At 40.6% G+C, this 20,238-nt stretch overlaps 1 protein-coding gene across 4 annotated transcripts in view; it reads right to left on the bottom strand.

Moving 5' to 3' along the window:
• The window catches only part of NRG1 (neuregulin 1), a 585,159-nt gene extending 569,574 nt beyond the window's left edge, over positions 1-15,585 (bottom strand). For all 4 annotated transcript variants that reach the window (XM_075283721.1, XM_075283723.1, XM_075283722.1 and 1 more), the window contains exon 1: positions 14,050-15,585. In XM_075283721.1, coding sequence (XP_075139822.1) covers positions 14,050-15,070 — 1,021 coding nt within the window. In that variant the 5' untranslated portion in view covers positions 15,071-15,585. The remainder of the gene's footprint in view (positions 1-14,049) is intronic.
• Positions 15,586-20,238: the final 4,653 nt, after the last annotated feature.

The raw sequence follows: 20,238 nt of genomic DNA, 5'->3' as shown, positions 1-20,238 counted from the left end.
TTAATATCATTTCTTCCCACGGGAAATGTGGAAAATTATCACTCAAAAAATGCATTTCATACATTACCATTTATAGCACCTAATTGAGATTGCAACTCGCGTTCTGGACCTACAAAAATGTGCAGTAGTAAAAAGCTATTATAAAAATGCACTATGTTTTTAAGGATATATACATTTACTAAATGACGTACTATAGTCAATGCAGCAGCTATATAGGAAGAGGCCTAGTTCTCTCATTTTCTCTGCTATTGGGTAGCAAGCACATATGATGCCTTATTATCTCCATTGAAACATCATAGTTAGGGTGGGGAACAGCCCCAAATGTTATGGAAAAGGAGTGAATAGGAAATCCTAACCCAATCCCTGGAAACAGCTGACTCCAGATAAGGAGGCACAATTATAACTTTGCTATGAGACTTCTGTCGAATTATTAAAGGTGCCCTATGATACTGTCACGTTGTGTCTTTACATTATGAGGTACCTTTACAATCCGTTATAATAAGAGTCCTAGCATGTACCTGTAAGACAATCAACAACAACTTTCTCGAAATTCTAATAAAATTCTAATGAAATGCCTAAACAATGAGCTGTTGACTTGCTAAACGGCTGGGATCTTGTTGTGACTATTAATATACTGCATGCACATGATAAATAAGATATTGTTACATACAGTCAGTGTGTAATATGCTAATGTGGCTGTTTATTATTAAATCAATACATTACATCCACAATAATATTAAAAAGGAACAGTCAGTACTGCCATTCGTATACATTATAAATCACAAAGTGGCACTTTCAGGATTTATTAAGCACTTGGCATTATGGATTAGGCTGCACCTCAAGGAAATCTGGATAATATAATCTGTATAACTTGTAGGTGGATTATATCTGTGTAATTGGAATAACTCCAGCCTGGTTTACCAGTTTACCGTCCAGAGCTGTGCTGTCTATTTCGGTTTACAGACAGGAATCGATCAGCATTCCCTCTTCTAACTAACTGAAACTAGTTGCTTTCCAATCCACTGCACTTAGAGAGGCTTGCAGGCAGTAGCATTGATTACGCAGCACTGCATGCTGGGAAATTATTCACAATTGCAACATCATACACAGCCAGAGGCCGAATAGATTTCTCTGTGTCCTTAGTGTGTGCCGAGTTTTCATATATATTCAGATATCTCCTGCTGTTGTAGTAAGTGATATGGTAAGACATTACGAATGATTGGTAAATTCTTTAAGCTTTTTTGCAGCACTATGCATATAAGGTTGAATCCACACATAGCATTTTGATGTGTTTTTGGTTCATTGTTGCAATCTACTTATTCAAAAATACTGTAACAAGATGTTACTTTAAAGTCCATAGAGCAATATTGTATAGGCTATGTACACAGCATTTTGGTTTTGCCAATGATCTACTTTTGAGACCAGTGACACTTTTTCCATAGCTCAGCAAGCATGTTTTCTTTTGTTTTTCCTGATTCTTCTCTATAGAACTTCAAACATCCCAGAAAAAATACAAAATGTACAACGAAGAACAACATTAGAGATGAGCAAACACTGTTCAATCGAATAGATATTCGATCGAATATCAGGACGTTCGAGGTATTCTAATCGAATACCACGAGGCAAACACACTAAAAATTCGTATCCCCTCCCACCTTCCCTGGTGCTTTTTTTGCACCAATAACTGTGCATGAGAGGTGGGACAGGAACTACGACAACGGAGGCATCGAAGAAAAATCGGAAAAAGTAATTGACTGGCTAAATCAGGTGACCTCCAATTTATACAAATGGTGGATTAAACATTCGGTTAATTAGAGACTGTAAACTATGGGACTGTGAGAAAGGGACAGATGTACTGGCAGAGTTAGCTAGGGATTAATCAACGCTGGTCAATCCATTCCTATACCAAGATGTAGCAGTGCTGGCCGTGCGCTCAGCTCGTCTACTCCAGAGATGCAGCCGAGCTGAGCGCACGGCCAGCACTGCTACACCGGAGAACCGCTGAACCCTGCTGCACACTCAGCTCTGCTGCATCAGAGATGCGCTGAACCCTGTGCACCCTGTGCGCTGAACCCTGCTGCACACTCAGCTCTGCTGATATTCGAATAGTCGAATATAGTCGAATATTGAGGGGCTATTCAAAACGAATATCGAATATTTTACTGTTCGCTCATCTCTAAACAACATAAAAAATATGAACTTTAAAAAAACACAATGAAAAACTAAAATGCATATCATTGTCATGTAGACACAGGAAGCGAAGGTATTGGCAGATGTATGATATATTCCCAAACAAAAGAGATAGAAGTTACCTGATCTTTTATTGAATGACTTTATTCAATATGTTGGTTAACTGAATTTCAGACTGCTTGTTGACTGTATATGTGCAGGTGGTCAACGCTTAACACTGCAAGGATGAATATATTTCCCACAGTTGTAGAAACCAGGGGTCTGTTTTTGCTACAACCAGAACTCCTATAGTGAAGGGATTACTGTCCCAGCCTTCCCGATGACTGTGTACACAGTCATGTCAACTACCACAATATGTTCCCACTTTGGGCCCATGGTAACATGAACACCAGGGTTTGAGAACCGCATGAGCCTCTGGGTCCTAGAAGGTTGCATTCCTCCTGTGACTGGGACTAATGTAAAAAAAAAAAAAAATCAAGTGGGAAAAAATGAACCCTACCATGGTCTTGTCACAAGTACACAATAATTGTCACCTATGTAAAAAAAAATACTGCAATGGAGAATTAAAACTATTTAAGGCTAAGGCCTCATGTAGTGGGCCACAGCCAAAAAGTGCTACGGGAAAAACCGCGGCGGAAATTCATTGAATTTCCAAAAACATGACGGTATTTGTCTGCAATGTGTGGATGGGATTCCCTAAAAGGGATGAGAGTGAGTGGATTCTAGTATATTTCTTCCACTAGGCGTAAACGCAGTGGTTTCCGCCATGTGGGGCCTCAGTCCAAAGATTTTTATTAATAGTATGATAAAAAAAAAATATGAAAAATTTGAAAAACAGACACAACATGACAAAATAACAACAACATAAAAAGAAAACTCTATCACTGAAAAAAGACACAAGGAAAAAAATGTTATAGCCTTCTAAAACGTGTAAAAAAAAACTGAAAATGTGTCTGGTTGTGAACCAGGGAAAGTGGCCTGGTCCTGAAATAGTTAAAAGGGTTTACCAGGTTCAGAATTTTGAAAGGCTGTCAATCTTGTTTGCTTCCTGCATCCCCTTCATATTTTATAGATAGTGGCTGTGCGGGGCATGGCAGCTTTGTCCCATTCAAGTGCAGTGTCAATAATGAAGAGGACATAGCGCTCACACTGTATTGTAGCCCCATTAAACAGCTGATAGTTGGGGGGCGCCGTATCACATTGGCATTTAGATACGCAAAATGTAAACTGCTGACTTATGAAGAAAACATATACAGTATTTGAAAACTAGTCAAAAAAAATTCCAAGCTTTAAATAGAAATCGAGACATAGAAGCTAATAAAGCCAAAGTAGTCGTGATAGAATTGTAATCTATAAGAAGCTGAACTACAAGTTATCCTCTTCTTGCCAATGATATTCTCATTCTTTGGCCTACAATGCTTGTCATAGTATGAGCCATCTAAATACACAATCCCTACAGATATGCGCCATAAATATTTAAAATGCATTTTTTACAGCTGGACATTTCTTTGCATTTGCTGTACATGAGTCGCTGCACTTAAGAGCCAGTTTTATGCATATCTCTGGCCTTTAGATGGACATATCATACACTGTAGATTGATGCTTGATAGAAATATGTTTGTAAAATAGCTTTTCCTTCAGTATAAACCACTGTCAGTGGCCCATGGCTTTAACTTATCTCCAGTGAGAACAAAAGAACTGAACACATTAAAATCCAACACACCAGTTATCTCCTGTCCCACTGAAGTGTATGGAGTAGCAGCGAGTATTATCTGTCCCATTCAATGGGGGACTAAGAACAGTTGGCCTTGTATTTCACAGGTCCTCAGTATGCTGCACATGGCACCATGACGTGATATCCATAATGATGTCACATCACATGAGTGCAGCAGCCAATCACATCATTTATGCTGCTATTGACTATTTACTATTCTTCTATGAATTTTAGAAAAAAATAACATTAATCTTTCATAACTCCTGAGGCCAGAGAGGTATGCAGTGCTATTAATGGGCTTTTGAGAGGTTTTCTGGCCTCCTTGATACATTGTCTTTGTGTCCGTAGAAATATTTGACAGGTTGGCCTCTACTGGGAAGTTTTGCAGCTATTCCAAAACTTGGAGTTAATGGAACAGTTGTAGATTTTTATACCTTAAATTAAATTATGTTTCAAAAAAATCTGGAAAATAATATTGCTAAATACAATGTATCAGCGTATGGTCACGAAACACGAAACACCCAGTTCCATTATGCAAGAAAGACCACATCCTAAAATTCTATCCCCTGCCAGTCGTTTGCTTACGTTCCTGGAGTGATGATGTGCTGTCAGATCATGTGACTGATGCAGCCAATCACAGGCCTCACTGGTGATGCTAGGATGTATGGCATATACTCCAGGTGAACACGAGGAGCAGGGACGTAACAGATGAATGCATATAGATCAACTATCAGACAACTCCAATAATACAAACTTTATGGTATTGTATAACTCTCAATTACAAACTCTGAAAAAGAATTGCAAAAAATGATCACGATATACGTTAATACATTATACATGTTGCAAAATACTTGCTAACTCTTGATATATATATACATATATATATATATATATATATATATATATATATATATATATATTTATATATACAGGAATACTCAATACAGCTTCACATTATATTTGTATAGTAATGCAGCACAGCCTCATGTACATAACATGGAAGTTGAGATGAAACTGAGCACTATGTGTTTGTCTTGCTTGTAAAACTGCAGCATAAGTCTCTATAATTTAATACTACACAACATGGCTGTCATTGTAGATCATTACTATTTGGGAAACACAGAGCCAAATACATTATTCTAGTTCATTAAACCCATTCATTAGATATCATGTTTATCTCTTGTATTGTATTCTTCTTACCTAAATGCTAAATCATAATGATTTGTTTTACTCTGCAACGCTAAAAGCCTCTCTCTTTAACACTATAATATCTTATGTTGTAGGATTGTTTACCAGTTTTCTGCTGCCGTGGGGGAGGAATTATCTTAATGAATAACTTACCAAAAATATGGAGCAAAGTATTTTAGTCTTCTATTTGGCAATGCAAATAGAATCAACTGTATCAACAATACATACTGAAAACCGTATTATAAATACCGTCAAAGCATAACCACATAGATGATCTGATATTGATGGTGGCAATGGCCACTATAATGAATATCGGGATGGCAAACATGGCTAACTGTAGTGCGTGATAGCTGACACATCTGCTGAATCACACTACCATCAAATTATTTGTAGGCCCTTTACCATACACTGACCTAGTAAAGCGTACAGTATATTGCAGTATATTTATGTACACGATATTTAGATACAATGTCCAGCATATACACACTATATATAAGACCTTTTGCGAAGGTAAATAGCATATATATATATATATATATATATATATATATATAAACATTCAATAACAAATAACATTTGGCTGCACCCTGCACACACCAGCAAAGTGTAAATTACACAATATATTCCACAACAGAAAAAAAACACATTGTGCTCACTACATAGCAATGCTCAGCTTTTATGTCAGCTATTAAATAAAGTCCCAGAAGGGTATTTTCCATGTTTCTCACTGACATCTATCAGCCAGAGACAGGGATTCCCAACTCACTATGACACTTCAGCACCAGACAAGCTGAATAGCTCTCTCCAATCTATTGGCCACTGCAGCTGCAAACAAGGCTTAGCACAATACGTGATGCATTATTGTTTTGGAAATGACAAGTCTATGTATCATACAGTTACATTTCTTTCACCAATTTGTGTCATCTTATGCAGTGTACAACATTACAGGTTGTATAAACATGTATACCACTGCTAACAGTAATTGTTAGTATATACTACAATCTCTCGAGCTATGTCACCCTTACTAGTACTATAAGTTACCAGATTTTATAATAAGCAAATTCATCAACATGAAAACAAATGTCAACATAAGATCATACCTAAACTCTATGACGACATTTATTTTTAATACGGCGTATCATCATAGGAATCAAAATAAAATAAAAGCATCATTAATATGAATTAGCTCAATGACAAGTGATCTCCAGGCTACCAAGTATCCACTGTAGCTAATAAGAAAGAAAAGGATCCTGATTAGAGATGAGCGAACAGTGTTCTATCGAACACATGTTCGATCGGATATCAGGGTGTTCGCCATGTTCGAATCGAATCGAACACCACGTGGTAAAGTGCGCCAAAATTCGATTCCCCTCCCACCTTCCCTGGCGCCTTTTTTGCACCAATAACAGCGCAGGGGAGGTGGGACAGGAACTACGACACTGGGGGCATTGAAAAAAATTGGAAAAAGTCATTGGCTGCCGAAATCAGGTGACCTCCATTTTAGACGAATAGTGGATTTCAAATCCGGGTCATATGAGAATGTGAACTTTGTGACTATGAGACAGGGATAGCTGTACAGGCAGGGATAACCTTTATTTAGGGGGGAATGTTATTAAAAATAACTTTTTGGGGCTCTATCGGGTGTGTAATTGTGATTTTTGTGAGATAAACTTTTTCCCATAGGGATGCATTGGCCAGCGCTGATTGGCCGAATTCCGTACTCTGGCCAATCAGTGCTGGCCAATGCATTCTATTAGCTTGATGAAGCAGAGTGTGCACAAGGGTTCAAGCGCACCCTCGGCTCTGATGTAGCAGAGCCGAGGCTGCACAAGGGTTCAAGCGCACCCTCGGCTCTGATGTAGGAGAGCCGAGGGTGCACTTGAACCCTTGTGCACCCTCAGCTCTGCTACATCAGAGCCGAGGGTGCGCTTGAACCCTTGTGCACACTCTGCTTCATCAAGCTAATAGAATGCATTGGCCAGCGCTGATTGGCCAGAGTACGGAACTCGACCAATCAGCGCTGGCTCTGCTGGAGGAGGCGGAGTCTAAGATCGCTCCACACCAGTCTCCATTCAGGTCCGACCTTAGACTCCGCCTCCTCCGGCAGAGCCAGCGCTGATTGGCCGAAGGCTGGCCAATGCATTCCTATGCGAATGCAGAGACAGCAGTGCTGAGTCAGTTTTGCTCAACTACACATCTGATGCACACTCGGCACTGCTACATCAGATGTAGCAATCTGATGTAGCAGAGCCGAGGGTGCACTAGAACCCCTGTGCAAACTCAGTTCACGCTAATAGAATGCATTGGCCAGCGCTGATTGGCCAATGCATTCTATTAGCCCGATGAAGTAGAGCTGAATGTGTGTGCTAAGCACACACATTCAGCACTGCTTCATCACGCCAATACAATGCATTAGCCAGTGCTGATTGGCCAGAGTACGGAATTCGGCCAATCAGCGCTGGCTCTGCTGGAGGAGGCGGAGTCTAAGGTCGGACCTGAATGGAGACTGGTGTGGAGCGATCTTAGACTCCGCCTCCTCCAGCAGAGCCAGCGCTGATTGGTCGAGTTCCGTACTCTGGCCAATCAGCGCTGGCCAATGCATTCTATTAGCCCGATGAAGTAGAGCTGAATGTGTGTGCTTAGCACACACATTCAGCTCTACTTCATCAGGCTAATAGAATACATTGGCCAATCAGCGCTGGCCAATGCATTCTATTAGCTTGATGAAGCAGAGTGTGCACAAGGGTTCAAGCGCACCCTCGGCTCTGATGTAGCAGAGCCGAGGCTGCACAAGGGTTCAAGTGCACCCTCGGCTCTCCTACATCAGAGCCGAGGGTGCGCTTGAACCCTTGTGCAGCCTCGGCTCTGCTACATCAGAGCCGAGGGTGCGCTTGAACCCTTGTGCACACTCTGCTTCATCAAGCTAATAGAATGCATTGGCCAGCACTGATTGGCCAGAGTACGGAATTTGGCCAATCAGCGCTGGCCAATGCATTCTATTAGCCCGATGAAGTAGAGCTGAATGTGTGTGCTAAGCACACACATTCAGCACTGCTTCATCACGCCAATACAATGCATTAGCCAGTGCTGATTGGCCAGAGTACGGAATTCGGCCAATCAGCGCTGGCTCTGCTGGAGGAGGCGGAGTCTAAGATCGCTCCACACCAGTCTCCATTCAGGTCCGACCTTAGACTCCGCCTCCTCCAGCAGAGCCAGCGCTGATTGGCCGAATTCCGTACTCTGGCCAATCAGCACTGGCTAATGCATTGTATTGGCTCGATGAAGCAGTGCTGAATGTGTGTGCTTAGCACACACATTCAGCTCTACTTCATCGGGCTAATAGAATGCATTGGCCAGCGCTGATTGGCCGAATTCCGTACTCTGGCCAATCAGCACTGGCTAATGCATTGTATTGGCTTGATGAAGCAGTGCTGAATGTGTGTGCTTAGCACACACATTCAGCTCTACTTCATCGGGCTAATAGAATGCATTGGCCAATCAGCGCTGGCCAATGCATTCTATTAGCGTGAACTGAGTTTGCACAGGGGTTCTAGTGCACCCTCGGCTCTGCTACATCAGATTGCTACATCTGATGTAGCAGTGCCGAGTGTGCATCAGATGTGTAGTTGAGCAAAACTGACTCAGCACTGCTAAGTCTACATTCGCATAGGAATGCATTGGCCAGCCTTCGGCCAATCAGCGCTGGCTCTGCCGGAGGAGGCGGAGTCTAAGGTCGGACCTGAATGGAGACTGGTGTGGAGCTATCTTAGACTCCGCCTCCTCCAGCAGAGCCAGCGCTGATTGGCCGAATTCCGTACTCTGGCCAATCAGCACTGGCTAATGCATTGTATTGGCGTGATGAAGCAGTGCTGAATGTGTGTGCTTAGCACACACATTCAGCTCTACTTCATCGGGCTAATAGAATGCATTGGCCAATCAGCGCTGGCCAATGCATTCTATTAGCGTGAACTGAGTTTGCACAGGGGTTCTAGTGCACCCTCGGCTCTGCTACATCAGATTGCTACATCTGATGTAGCAGTGCCGAGTGTGCATCAGATGTGTAGTTGAGCAAAACTGACTCAGCACTGCTAAGTCTGCATTCGCATAGGAATGCATTGGCCAGCCTTCGGCCAATCAGCGCTGGCTCTGCCGGAGGAGGCGGAGTCTAAGGTCGGACCTGAATGGAGACTGGTGTGGAGCTATCTTAGACTCCGCCTCCTCCAGCAGAGCCAGCGCTGATTGGTCGAGTTCCGTACTCTGGCCAATCAGCACTGGCCAATGCATTTCTATGGGGAAAAGTTAGCTTGCGAAAATCGCAAACTGACAGGGATTTCCATGAAATAAAGTGACTTTTATGCCCCCAGACATGCTTCCCCTGCTGTCCCAGTGTCATTCCAGGGTGTTGGTATCATTTCCTGGGGTGTCATAGTGGACTTGGTGACCCTCCAGACACGAATTTGGGTTTCCCCCTTAACGAGTTTATGTTCCCCATAGACTATAATGGGGTTCGAAACCCATTCGAACACTCGAATAGTGAGCGGCTGTTCGAATCGAATTTCGAACCTCGAACATTTTAGTGTTCGCTCATCTCTAATCCTGATGTTATGATACAGAATGGAAATAGTCCTTCTACTACAGACGAGGCCTCCAGCTTTCATGATATACATCAATATAAACTTTCACATACTATTACCATTATTAGGATTACACTTTTCGGAAGTATTAACCAAATCAGCTTCTCAGACAATGCAGTTTATCACAATGTACCATTCAAGACATCTTTTAAAAATTCATAGGGATCACCAAAAAAATCTGCCCTTCATGGCATGAGAGGACAATACTATATTTAAAGCTAAATTTCAAGTAAATACAATTTTTCTAAATCTTATCCCTAGAACACAAAAATGTATGAAATGTATTACAAATATTCATGGGATACATAATGAACACATAACCATATTCAGTTGAGTCAGCAGGCATTTTGGCATACATGTAATGCACAACATTCATTGTAGTGTTATATGTGTTTCTTATTCACCCCTTCTAGTTGGTCCTCTTATATATTAATGTCTCACAATACACCCAGATGTTCTGCCCACTAAAGGGATGTAAATCATGAAAGATCAAGCCAACACATTGCTTGACATATACAGGATATTTTATAATGGGATTAAAAGGAAGACTTTATTAATGGATTTATTTATTTAGATAAGCCAAGGTTGCTCAGTGCGTCTTCCACCCAAGACACAATGGTTAAGGAGTGCACATGGGGGAAAATAGGGTTAAGTATGACAAAGTTACTAGTCCTATCACTGTCCAATGGTCAAATGTGTAGATTGTAAGCATTAATGTCTTCCTTATTTTATAACGCACAATGACTATATATACAGTATATACAGTCCTATGAAAAAGTTTGGGCACCCCTATTAATCTTAATCATTTTTAGTTCTAAATATTTTGGTGTTTATAACAGCCATTTCAGTTTGATATATCTAATAACTGATGGACACAGTAATATTTCAGGATTGAAATGAGGTTTATTGTACTAACAGAAAATGTGCAATATGCATTAAACCAAAATTTGACCGGTGCAAAAGTATGGGCACCTCAACAGAAAAGTGACATTAATATTTAGTAGATCCTCCTTTTGCAAAGATAACAGCCTCTAGTCGCTTCCTGTAGCTTTTAATCAGTTCCTGGATCCTGGATAAAGGTATTTTGGACAAACAATTCAAGTTCAGTTAAGTTTGATGGTCACCGAGCATGGACAGCCCGCTTCAAATCATCCCACAGATGTTCAATGATATTCAGGTATGGGGACTGGGATGGCCATTCCAGAACATTGTAATTGTTCCTCTGCATGAATGCTTGAGGATTTGGAGCGGTGTTTTGGATCATTGTCTTGCTGAAATATCCATCCCCGGCGTAACTTCAACTTCGTCACTGATTCTTGAACATTATTCTCAAGAATCTGCTGATACTGAGTGGAATCCATGCGACCCTCAACTTTAACAAGATTCCCGGTGCCGGCATTGGCCACACAGCCCCAAAGCATGATGGAACCTCCACCAAATTTTACAGTGGGTAGCATGTGTTTTTCTTGGAATGCTGTTTCTTTTTGGACGCCATGCATAACGCCTTTTTTTATAACCAAACAACTCAATTTTTGTTTCCAAAATGAAGCTGCCTTGTCCAAATGTGCTTTTTCATACCTCAGGCAACTCTATTTGTGGCGTACGTGCAGAAACGGCTTCTTTTTCATCACTCTCCCATACAGCTTCTATTTGTGCAAAGTGCACTGTATAGTTGACCGATGCACAGTGACACCATCTGCAGCAAGATGATGCTGCAGCTCTTTGGAGGTGGTCTGTGGATTGTCCTTGACTGTTCTCACCATTCTTCTTCTCTGCCTTTCTGATATTTTTCTTGGCCTGCCACTTCTGGGCTTAACAAGAACTGTCCCTGTGGTCTTCCATTTCCTTACTATGTTCCTCACAGTGGAAACTGACAGGTTAAATCTCTGAGACAGCTTTTTGTATCCTTCCGCTGAACAACTATGTTGAACAATCTTTGTTTTCAGATCATTTGAGAGTTGTTTTGAGTAGCCCATGATGCCACTCTTCAGAGGAGATTCAAATAGGAGATCAACTTGCAATTGGCCACCTTAAATACCTTTTCTCATGATTGGATACACCTGGCTATGAAGTTCAAAGCTCACTGAGGTTACAAAACTAATTTTGTGCTTCAGTAAGTCAGTAAAAAGTAGTTAGGAGTATTCAAATCAATAAAATGATAAGGGTGCCCATACTTTTGCACCGGTCAAATTTTGGTTTAATGCATATTGCGCATTTTCTGTTAGTACAATAAACCTCATTTCAATCCTGAAATATTACTGTGTCCATCAGTTATTAGATATATCAAACTGAAATGGCTGTTGCAAACACCAAAATATTTAGAACTAAAAATGATTAAGATTAATAGGGGTGCCCAAACTTTTTCATAGGACTGTATATATATATATATATATATATATATATATATATATATATATATATGGTCATCAAGAGGGAAGAGCGCAGTGGTATATAAAAGATGTATAAAAGATAAGTAGCATGTCATGATAATGTTGATAATGGACTAAACTGGTTGTCCCGGGGATATGTAATGCTCAATGATCTGTTACATCAGATTATGAAATGCGGTGTTCAGATCTATTATTGCACCCAATATTATACTATATGTTCACTGGAAATCATACTACCTATATTTGAATGGGAACATGAATAAATGGTAGGAAGATAAGTGGTGCTTAGTATATGGGACAAATGAAAAGTTTCCTCAAAGTGAAAATGTATATATGGGTACTTTTATAGAAGCAAATCAAACATTGGCCCACTGGTTGTCTAAGGAATATGTAATGTCTGGGGAGATCAACAATACCCAGTCATCAAACCTCAAATACTATTAAAAGTGTGACACTCAATATCATATGTCACACAGTACAGATCATCCACCATATGTCACTGGAACTCATGGTGCCCATATTTGTATGGAACACGTATAAATGATAGGATGGAACGTGGAGTCTTACATTGGGCAAATGATAAGTTTAATCAAACTGAAGATTTAACCATAGAGGATTAAGATGTATCAAATCAATCTTAAGTAGACTAACATAGGCCAAACTGGCAGTCCTTGGAATATGTACTACATGAGGAGATCAGCAATAACCAGCTGAAATTTGGTGCTCAGAGCTTTGGGTTTACCATTAACCATTGGACACAATCTTATATGTCACAGGGACTTTGATAGCCATATTTAAATGGGAACATGTATATTTACTAACTAGATAAGTGGCAGTTATTATATGGACAAGTTTACAAGTTTCATTAAACTTTCAATATATGTGGGCACCTTAAATGGGCCAAGTTATGTACATTAGATATGCAATGGACACAGTCACAAATGTCTGCTGAAACTTATTACACCCCTATTTTAATAAAAAACACAAAACTAATGGGGGAAGACGCAGCTCCTATTATATGGTACAAGTTATATATTTCATTGAGGTTGTATAGGTCATCTTATGTGGCTCAAATTAATTTTTAAAAGAGAAATGAACTGGTTGCCCTAAGAATAAATAAGGTAGGAGGAGATCAGTGGTGAATAGGGCCTATGTCAGTAAGGAACATGTGGTGCTTAAGTCTATGACCCCAACATAAAATATGGAACTCATATGGAACTGGAACTCATTGTATCTATATATGAATGGTAACATTATAAGCATTTTTGGACCAATCAGTTTGGTCTTTATGTATCTGAGGTTATTTTGTGAACATTAACTATCTGTATATACATTTTTAATGTGGTGGCCTTTATCAGTTGCACCACTTATCTTTCATACATCTTCCAGGGTGCCACTCTTCTCTCCCCTGTTGGTAACTATAAGTATATTTATTTATATATTAATACTTTGCAGTTGGCGCAACACTTATCTCTGCTGCATTTTAGACTGTGTTGGTGATGGGTAACATACTTCTTAAATTTCAATTCCAGGCTACATAATAAACAGTAAAAACAACCCTCATAGTATGACTTGTTGAATTGCTTCATATGTTAATACTCCAAAAGTTTTCCCTTTAAATACCAACCTTGCATTAAAGCCAAAGAAACCGGTTGTATATCAACTATCAGCATAGCTTTAATGGTTTTTGATGTTTATTACACTTTTACTGTGACGGTAATTTGCTTTTGTGGTATTGGGCCCTTGTCATTGTTGGGCCTCTCACCACTGTGATTCTATGTGAAAATACTAAGTATTTATCTAACTATAGCAATAAAACAAACTTATGGACTACATAAACTTTCCCTTACTTTTTATAAAAAAAATAAGATCAATCAAAAGATCATTGCAGACATAGCAAAGCAACATGGCACGAGACAACTCAATAACTTACCACAACCTTTGCATAACACCCGGCCAACATCCTTTTTCATATTCCTGCCAGTCTCCAGTGGTGGGAAGGATGCTCTGAAGACTGAGGTACTGTTAGTCGGATCCATGAAGAAAATATACCTGCTGTCCTCCTTCAGCTTCACACAGCTGGAACCGAAATCTCCCTTGACTGTTATAATAGAGTCTTTCTCCAGCCCTGCAGATTTTACTGCCCAGACCTGGTGCACCTTCACCAGGTAAGACTGTGGTATTCCAGGAGCCACAGAGGAAGCTGTTCCATCAGATGTGGTGAAGTCAGTAAAGCCACTAAGTGTTATTGTGGCAGATGTAGTTAAGCTGCCTGCAGAATGTGCTGTCCAGCTGTTGGCAGTGGCTACCTGTTCTTGAGATGCAGTACTCACCACTGGCACTGTCTGCTGCTTGTCTATGGATCCATCCACCGGCCCTTTGACCACCTGTCCTCTTCTTCTCTCAGAAGTAACCAAGTCCCCTTCCTCTGGCACCTTCCTCTTGCGCCCCTCTGGTGCCTGCTGTTGCTGCACTTTGCCCTCAATCACCACCCGAGAGCGTTGAGCCAGTTCTTGTACAGAGCCCGCACTTGGGGAAGAATAACATAGGGCTCCACCTGTACTTGAAGATAGAACCCCAGCACCACCACCTGCACCTGCTACAACAGCAGCCAGGAGCGCCCCTCCAGCTACCACTGCAGCAGGGAGAGGAGGAGCCGGGGAATGAGTAGATGCTGCAGCACCAGAGCTACCAGCACTACCAGGAGCACCGGTCACTGCAGCACCACCTGCTCCAGCACCTCCAGCAGAAGAAGACGAGGAAGAAGAGGAGGAGGCAGTCACTGCAGCCGAAGTCCATAGGAAAAATAGGAGGGCACCATAGCAACAACCCCAACAACATGAGCAGCCACCACCTGCAAGACCAGACCCTGGACCAGGCAACAAGCAAGGTGCAAGACCGGCAGCCAGAGAGGTGGTGGAGGAGGAAGAAGAGGATGTGTATTGCAATCTCATGGTAAGCTGTCTCCCAGCCGTCTTGCTAGCAGTGTGTTATCCCCTGTACACACCTCACCCCCCACCCCAGTGCTGGGGCTCCTGGGGAGATCGCAATAAACCTGATTGAATGAAGGATGGCTTTTGGGAGGGGGAAGCAGAGGTTATTTCTTGGTGCAGCAACAAGAGGTTGATGGGGCGGAGGTTTTGCAGGACCCAGTAGACTTGAGGTGGTGATGATGAGAATGAGAAGAGCAGAGGGGGTGGATGAATTAGGTTAGCACGTTTCCAACAAGCTCAGGAGAAAAATACAGGCGAGAAAAAAATCTGAGAGAAATCAAATGTAGGATTTTCAAGGGAGATGATGCTGTAGCCAAGTCCTGACGCTTCTGCATGGAGGAGGAGAGCGAGAGTCTGTTGCTGAATGGTTTATGGAGACCAAACCTCCTGTGTGAATTGAAGTGATGCTGCGGCTGAGGCTGCTGCTACAGACTGAGAGGCAGAGACACACGCATATACACACACTTACACATGCAGAAGACAGGGAGGAGGAGTAGCAGCCTTCAGTATTGCTTCCCTAAGCCATGTGTACTTCCAGGGCTGTTTACATTGGCTTTTCACATTTCATTTACATGCACCAATGGTTTTTTTCTTCCAAAACAAGTATTTTTTTAGGTATCATTAGGCTGGGATTTCGTGCAACAAGATGTCTGTTTGTGTCACATAAAGCTATTGCATGGCTATAAAATACTAAATAGTTCAGGCAGACGTGAGGATTAACCCATATTTTAGGAACTGATCAGAAGCACCGGTGAAAATGTCCTCAATAAGGATTTATTCTGGCTTATTGCAAACATTTGGCATACACAGTTAAGTATTATGTCTTTAGATATATGCCAATGTATGCTTATATATTTACATATGTTTGCAAATAACCTGCAAAGTAAAAACGTATACTGCATTTTATACAGTATGTTATTGCAGAATCCCATTGTATTGGAAAGCAGAGTTGACTAGTTGTCAGTATAGTTTAAAAAGGTTTACAAACCTATGCCAAAAGATTGTCTGGACAATAGATCTTTATGGGCAGCTTAGGTCAATCCGTCAAAAGAATTTCCCATTGTGTGCGACAAACATGGAAGGTGTAACCTGAGCAGTAGTTAAGATTTGACATAAACTAAATGGATCAGACACCCTCTGTGTTAGCAATGCTGATGTAGGGGCAATCCAAGCACTCCTCTGTCTGATAAACCAATGATATCAGGTCATTGTCTACAGGCCGCTTTATGCGTTAGATGAGCAATGTCTATATAAAACTGTTCCTGTCATTGATAATGGATTTTATGCAGATATAGTTTTTTCTATATTCTGATTGTATCAGTAACAGGCCTGACACTGAGACCCAATAAAAGCGATGTGTTAAGTTTAGGATCAGTTGTATTGTTTATTTACCCATAAAGATTGTGGTTATAAGAGGCTGTCATCTGTCAGATGTATGAAGAGACTTTTAGTGGAAACCCAGAATGAGTGCAGGCCTTCCTGCGCTGCATATCTGCATTTATTATACCATTTACTATTTCAGAGGCATACCATAATATTTCCCAGACAGATATAGAAAATTATCAATCCCATACCATGAGAGCACTGCATTTGGGTTCACTGTTCCCAATTCCCTAAACGCCATTTGCCACACCGATGATAAACCCTGCTTTCTAGAATATTTTCTATGAAGACTAGATGAAATGCATCAGTTTAACCCCATTGAAATGTGCAGCATGCTCTGTCACATTGATCTGAGGAAGCAGTTGGGATTATCCAGTATGTATGTGGAACATCAGTGTCAAATGCTCCACCTGTTTTTTACTGCTTTTCTGGACACGTTCCAAATTAGCATGTTAAGTAGAGCAAGATCTTATCATACCTGAGGGATGTGGTGTTGGTGGAGCCCCTGTCAATGCCGTACTGAATGAATATACCATAGAATAATGCTCTCATTACTGAAACATCAGACACAACAAACTCATTTCTGCAATAATGCTCTGCACATTTATAGAGATTGTGGTACTTATAGCCGGAGGTTAGGTCAGTTCCTTAAAAACGAGGCAAAATCAATAATGTTAATTAAACAATGCATAAAATAATTCAAATGCGTATCCAATAGTAGTCATTTCTATGTATGTTGATAATGGTATAGAAAGGTAAAATGTTGCCTACTTTAACCTTGGATGTATCCACCACATCATGTGTTTAATATGGATCTGAATAAAGAGTCTGATTTATGGACTTTCAGTGTGTGCTATGATTATTACTTTCTTCTATATAGTTACATATATGATTATGATCTGTTCCCTAAATTTTGAATACATTTGCAAATTTTGGCTAACAGAACGCTATTTTTTATTGCCGTGAGTCTCCAAGAATTTCACTGTTGACTTTTTCTTGTTTTCCTGAGGTATAAATATGAGGATAGCTGAGGGGAACTGTCTACTCAATGGGACAAAAAGCTGTCAACTTGCATGGCTTGAGAACTGGTTATACAAAAACACACGAACGAAGAAGCTTGAAGAGCATGGAGCATTTGAGAATTTACCAGGGGCAGAACATATGAGCATACTAGTCAGTGAGAAGGATAGTCAAGATACTGGGGCAAATTTAGGAAGAAACGCCTCCTAGTAAATGACGCACACTCTCTGCTGGAGGGCAAATGTATACCGATTCATAGCTGACATACATATCTCACATCATTTAAGCCTGATGGCCCAGGCCCCTTCATCCCTCACCATGCGGGCTTTTCTCGGAAGTGGTAAAAGCAGCCCAGAACTAAAGTAAAAATCTTGTTTCCACAAAAAAAATTGACTTTTTATGCTTTGTACACCAGAAAGCTGGTATAAAAGACATAATAAAATCTGTTTTAATGTGTACTGTAGACCGATATGTCTTTTCTCACCTCTCCTCTTGGTTCGAGATATCCTGAGGTAAGTGGGTAAAGATAAGCAGCTTTAAAAAATAAAGGTATTCATAAACCAGACAGGGTACTCCAAAATGGTTTTTTTTAACATACCATTCATCTTGGAATATTTCAAGCCAAGGGAAAGGTAAGAAAGGATATATTATGTGAAAAGCATTTCCGCCAATTTGAATGGTATTGTTTTGGCACCCAACACCTGGATTTCTGTTGTTTACATGTGAGTACGGAGAGACATAGGAGAAAATTTGTCAATCACTTGCTCACCACATTATGCGAATGCAGGCATGACCTGACATTCTCAATATAGTTTTCTGACATGAGTTATAATTGAAATGTATGCCAGTTGGTGTAGGTATCCATTCTGTCACATGGGAGTACACCAGAATCTTCTTATATGATCATACCCTGCGCTTGTTGGGGAATTTATTAAGACTGGTGTATGAAATGCCATTCTTAATAAATGTGCCCTATAGAGTTCCTGTATTTGTGTCTATACAGTCACAGTTTATTTACTACTTCCACATTCTGCACAGTGTCATGATTTGTTTTGGTAATATACCAAAAAAAGTCATAAGAACGATGACTGCATAAAATTGCCGCAAACAGCAGTTAGAATGTGCCACCATTAATTCAAGCTTGCCTCTTGTCTGTCCCATCAGATTTGTTTGATGTAGTGGCTGCGCAATGGCTGTGCAATCTGATTGTCAATCTGACTCAGCAGGACTGTATGCAATCGAATTATCGTCATCAATGATTTTTACATCATCTTCCCTGCCATGTTTTCAGGCTCAGCATCCTAGCCATGGGAGGATGGGATAATTTCCACCTCTAATTTCCACTCATTGAGTTCTGCTAATAGGACAGTGATCTGTACTCCACCCAGTGCCACTTCTACCACCACTTCTTCCAGGAATATCTTTCTTAAAATTCTGAGTGTTGTCCGTGGGGCAAGGAACGCATGGCATCACTATCAGATGAAATATCAGGCGGTGACTAACATGAGTCATTACAACTATGAAGTAACCTAAAGTTCCTTTTTCATTGTCAGGTATTACAAACCGGGAGCTAGTGGAGGCACTGCCAAGAGCCAGAGTAGTGTTGCTGTTGCCCCCACTATCTTATTGATACTTGCAGTGATGGAGGTTGTGGTAGTGGCATGGGTGTTTGTACTTCCTCCTATACCCCAAACCTGTCTTTTTTCAGATATTGTATTGTTTGTTAAATATAGTAATGAATGTGGGTTAGAAGTGGAAATACCACAGGAAATAATTAAGAGCACCAACATGACATGATAAATTTGGTAATGAATGTATCCCAGCAGTGGCAATTCCACAGGGAGTAATTATTTGCAATTTTGAAGTATGGTAAATGTGGTAATAAATATGGCATAGTGGTGGTAATACCACAGGAAATGAATAGCTGCAGTATTGGAGTATAGTAAATTTAATACCATTGGATAGAATTAACTGCACCAATGTTTTATCATTTCAGTAATGACTGTGGTTTAGGAATAGCAATGCAATAAGAAATAATTACCTGCACTACTGAGTTATGGTAAACTTGCTACTAAAAACAGCTTAGAAGTTGCAATAACACAGAAAAGAATTTAATGCAGTGACGGATGTGATAAATTTGGTAATAAATGTGACTAAGAAACAGCAATACTACAGAACATAGTTAACTGCACTTCTGGGGTATGGAAAATAAGTTCATGAATCCAGATTAAAAGTCTCAAAGCCACAGGAAATAGTTAACTGCACCACTGCAGTATGGTAAATCTGGTTATGAATGCACCTTACAAATTGTTGTGTCAATACCACAGGAAATAATGCAGAAGTAGTTAAGGAAATACTTAAGCAGCTGCCTTACAGTTTCTCTCAATAACCACTTCTTTTGGTCTTCCACCACACATGTAGATAGTAACATGATTGATCTTGTCTTCCATCGATTCACAGTTTGAAGTTAAGGTTAGGGTTCACTACGTTCTTCATCTCGCCCTACAACTTGCAGTAGGGACCCCTTCCCCTCACACCTTCTCCAATCTGTCACTTGCTGTCACAATTTACCTTACTAAAATATTTAACCGCTCTCTCTTCTTGAATTCTCTATCCTCTTCTCTGTCGCTCTCTGATCATAACCTTCTATCTCTCACATCAGTGCTCTCTCCCCTTCACAAGATACACCTACCCAACACACATGTAGGAATTTACACCCAGCACCT

Source organism: Leptodactylus fuscus, chromosome 1, assembly GCF_031893055.1.
Source record: "Leptodactylus fuscus isolate aLepFus1 chromosome 1, aLepFus1.hap2, whole genome shotgun sequence".
Taxonomy (NCBI): domain Eukaryota; kingdom Metazoa; phylum Chordata; class Amphibia; order Anura; family Leptodactylidae; genus Leptodactylus; species Leptodactylus fuscus.
Note: the sequence above shows the minus strand (reverse complement) of the source record. Positions and strands in the feature narration are given on the sequence as shown.